Source organism: Trematomus bernacchii, unplaced genomic scaffold (assembly GCF_902827165.1).
Source record: "Trematomus bernacchii unplaced genomic scaffold, fTreBer1.1, whole genome shotgun sequence".
Classification (NCBI taxonomy): domain Eukaryota; kingdom Metazoa; phylum Chordata; class Actinopteri; order Perciformes; family Nototheniidae; genus Trematomus; species Trematomus bernacchii.
In genome coordinates, this window is record NW_022988168.1 from 1 (window position 1) to 3,789 (window position 3,789).

The following is a 3,789-nucleotide window of genomic DNA, read 5'->3' on the forward strand; positions in this document are numbered from 1 at the left end:
CTCACGTAGCTGAACAGGTTCTGGATGGCCAGCGTGGTCATCTTGATGGAGGTGGTGGTGTCCATGCTGTCTGCTGCTGCTCCGTCTGCGCACACACACACACACACACACACACACACACACACACACACACACACACACACCACACATGATACCTGAGACTAAACCCCTCTGTTGTAACATAACTCTAATGTGCAGGCCTGTAGGAAGGTGATGATGCTGAGTCCATGTCTGACTGTTATAGGATCATAAACGTGGGTTTGAGTCCCTAACACCTCGTGGGAGCAGCCGGTGCTCTCCTGCTCCTGAAGCTCCTCCAGATGGTAAATATTATAAATACATCAACTGATCTCACGTCAGATCTGCAGACGTGTTGCCGAGGATTTTAACACCTACTGTCTGCCGTTTAATGTCCCAGCATGCACTGCTCTCTCTGGGCTCTGCTGATATCACTTCAATACACTCAGGGAAGATTTACTGTCGCCACGGTTACACCAGCAGCCAACCAGAGCTCAGACCTGCATCATGTGACCTCCAGAGACCAACCAGGCTGCAGCTTCTTTATGAATCTCTTTGTTGTTTTTCTTGTGTTTCTATTTGTTGTGTTTTTCTTGTATATGTTACAACGGGTCTAATAACAGAGTAATGGGGTCTTTCAGGGGTTTGAACAGGTGTGATACAGGTGAATTCACATGTAGCATGATGGGTGTAATTACAGTGGGTGTTATGTAGAAAATAGCAATCAATGAATTATCCCCTATGGCAACGCCCTATTTATTATAAACATGTAACGGACATATGAACAATAGTGTCGTATACACACTTTAACACGCACACGGCTCCTTACATGAATCAGGTGTTACTGAATCAGGTGTTACTGAATCAGGTGTTACTGAATCAGGTGTTAATGAATCAGGTGTTAATGAATCAGGTGTTAATGAATCAGGTGTTACTGAATCAGGTGTTAATGAATCAGGTGTTTACTGAATCAGGTGTTAATGAATCAGGTGTTTACTGAATCAGGTGTTAATGAATCAGGTGTTTATGAATCAGGTGTAATGAATCAGGTGTTACTGAATCAGGTGTTAATGAATCAGGTGTTAATGAATCAGGTGTTAATGAATCAGGTGTTAATGAATCAGGTGTTTAATGAATCAGGTGTTAATGAATCAGGTGTTAATGAATCAGGTGTTAATGAATCAGGTGTTAATGAATCAGGTGTTAATGAATCAGGTGTTAATGAATCAGGTGTTACTGAATCAGGTGTTAATGAATCAGGTGTTTACTGAATCAGGTGTTAATGAATCAGGTGTTTACTGAATCAGGTGTTAATGAATCAGGTGTTAATGAATCAGGTGTTAATGAATCAGGTGTTTAATGAATCAGGTGTTAATGAATCAGGTGTTAATGAATCAGGTGTTAATGAATCAGGTGTTAATGAATCAGGTGTTAATGAATCAGGTGTTAATGAATCAGGTGTTTAATGAATCAGGTGTTAATGAATCAGGTGTTTACTGAATCAGGTGTTAATGAATCAGGTGTTACTGAATCAGGTGTTAATGAATCAGGTGTTTACTGAATCAGGTGTTTACTGAATCAGGTGTTAATGAATCAGGTGTTTACTGAATCAGGTGTTAATGAATCAGGTGTTAATGAATCAGGTGTTAATGAATCAGGTGTTAATGAATCAGGTGTTAATGAATCAGGTGTTACTGAATCAGGTGTTAATGAATCAGGTGTTTACTGAATCAGGTGTTAATGAATCAGGTGTTTACTGAATCAGGTGTTAATGAATCAGGTGTTTACTGAATCAGGTGTTAATGAATCAGGTGTTTAATGAATCAGGGTGTTAATGAATCAGGTGTTTAATGAATCAGGTGTTAATGAATCAGGTGTAATGAATCAGGGTGTTAATGAATCAGGTGTTAATGCAATTCAGGTGTTAATATAGGTTTACTGATCAGGTGTTAATGAATCAGGGTGTTAATGAATCAGGTGTTAATGAATCAGGTGTTTACTGAATCAGGTGTTAATGAATCAGGTGTTTACTGAATCAGGTGTTAATGAATCAGGTGTTTATGAATCAGGTGTTAATGAATCAGGTGTTAATGAATCAGGTGTTTACTGAATCAGGTGTTAATGAATCAGGTGTTATGAATCAGGTGTTTAATGAATCAGGTGTTTAATGAATCAGGTGTTAATGAATCAGGTGTTAATGAATCAGGTGTTACTGAATCAGGTGTTTACTGAATCAGGTGTTAATGAATCAGGTGTTAATGAATCAGGTGTTAATGAATCAGGTGTTAATGAATCAGGTGTTTATGAATCAGGTGTTAATGAATCAGGTGTTAATGAATCAGGTGTTTAATGAATCAGGTGTTAATGAATCAGGTGTTAATGAATCAGGTGTTTACTGAATCAGGTGTTACTGAATCAGGTGTTACTGAATCAGGTGTTAATGAATCAGGTGTTTAATGAATCAGGTGTTAATGAATCAGGTGTTACTGAATCAGGTGTTAATGAATCAGGTGTTAATGAATCAGGTGTTAATGAATCAGGTGTTAATGAATCAGGTGTTACTGAATCAGGTGTTTAATGAATCAGGTGTTTAATGAATCAGGTGTTTAATGAATCAGGTGTTAATGAATCAGGTGTTAATGAATCAGGTGTTACTGAATCAGGTGTTACTGAATCAGGTGTTAATGAATCAGGTGTTAATGAATCAGGTGTTACTGAATCAGGTGTTACTGAATCAGGTGTTACTGAATCAGGTGTTACTGAATCAGGTGTTAATGAATCAGGTGTTTAATGAATCAGTAATGAATCAGGTGTTTACTGAATCAGGTGTTTACTGATTCTTCAGTGCGGCTACCTATAACATATCTTTATTTCTAATTGTTCTGTAATCCTGATAATAATAATCTCTATTTATATCAAACATTTTAATCTCTTTTTAATGTAATTGTGTCTCCTGATGACGTCATCTCGTTACATGTAAACCCGTTATAACCTGAATAACCTTCAGACTCTATGATTAACCCCTTCAGACACAGAGCAGAATCCACTCAATTTAACGTTAATAATAATGAATACTAACCTTATATATTAATATTAATAATAATAATGATGATGAATATATAAACCGAGCGATCAGTCAATCAGACGGTACCGAGGACAGGGTCTACCTTCAGGGAAGAATCAGACCCGGAGCTTCAGGGCGGTCCCGGTCGAGCTGCAGCCGGGTTTCGGTGCCTGTTTTCGGTCAGACGTCAGCGTTTCCTCGGCCTGCTTCTGGATGATCACTCCGCATCCCGGACAACAGCAGCAGCAGCCATCTTAGAACAACACCAAAGCGTTCTAAACTGAGCTAACTGCTTCCGGTGGCTGCTGCCAAAATAAAAGCACGCGCAGGGAGTTAGTTAACGCAGCGGAACGATGTGTGGAGCTTTATTGTGAAGGACGGAAGCGGCCGAAGAGGAATACGGACGGACGTTATTTACCATTAAATGCGGAGTTTATTCATCGTTAAAACGAGATACAATCTGATCATTCTGTTATTATTATATCGATCAACCTTTGCTTTAACTCCCCTCTCTTATATCAGTCCTTATAAATCTAATTTAGGCCAAATTATTCCATTAAAACATCGATTAAAATGTCATTTGGACCATTGCATGATATTTAATTAAACATGTTGGCTTTCAGAAACCTACAACATGTTTTCTGTATATTTGTATTGTGTATTCATTATATATTTATATTGTGTACTAATTATATATTTGTATTAAT

General features: G+C 38.1%; 1 protein-coding gene across 1 annotated transcript; it reads right to left on the reverse strand.

Moving 5' to 3' along the window:
• Window positions 1-5: 5 nt before the first annotated feature.
• LOC117475945 (kinase D-interacting substrate of 220 kDa B-like) lies at window positions 6-3,396 on the reverse strand (the record flags this gene model as incomplete). The annotated part of the gene is given in 2 exon segments (XM_034122291.1): window positions 6-85; window positions 3,186-3,396. A coding segment is annotated over 1 exon segment (60 nt), but the record flags the coding sequence as incomplete, so codon positions are not given.
• Between the last annotated feature and the right edge of the window lie 393 nt (window positions 3,397-3,789).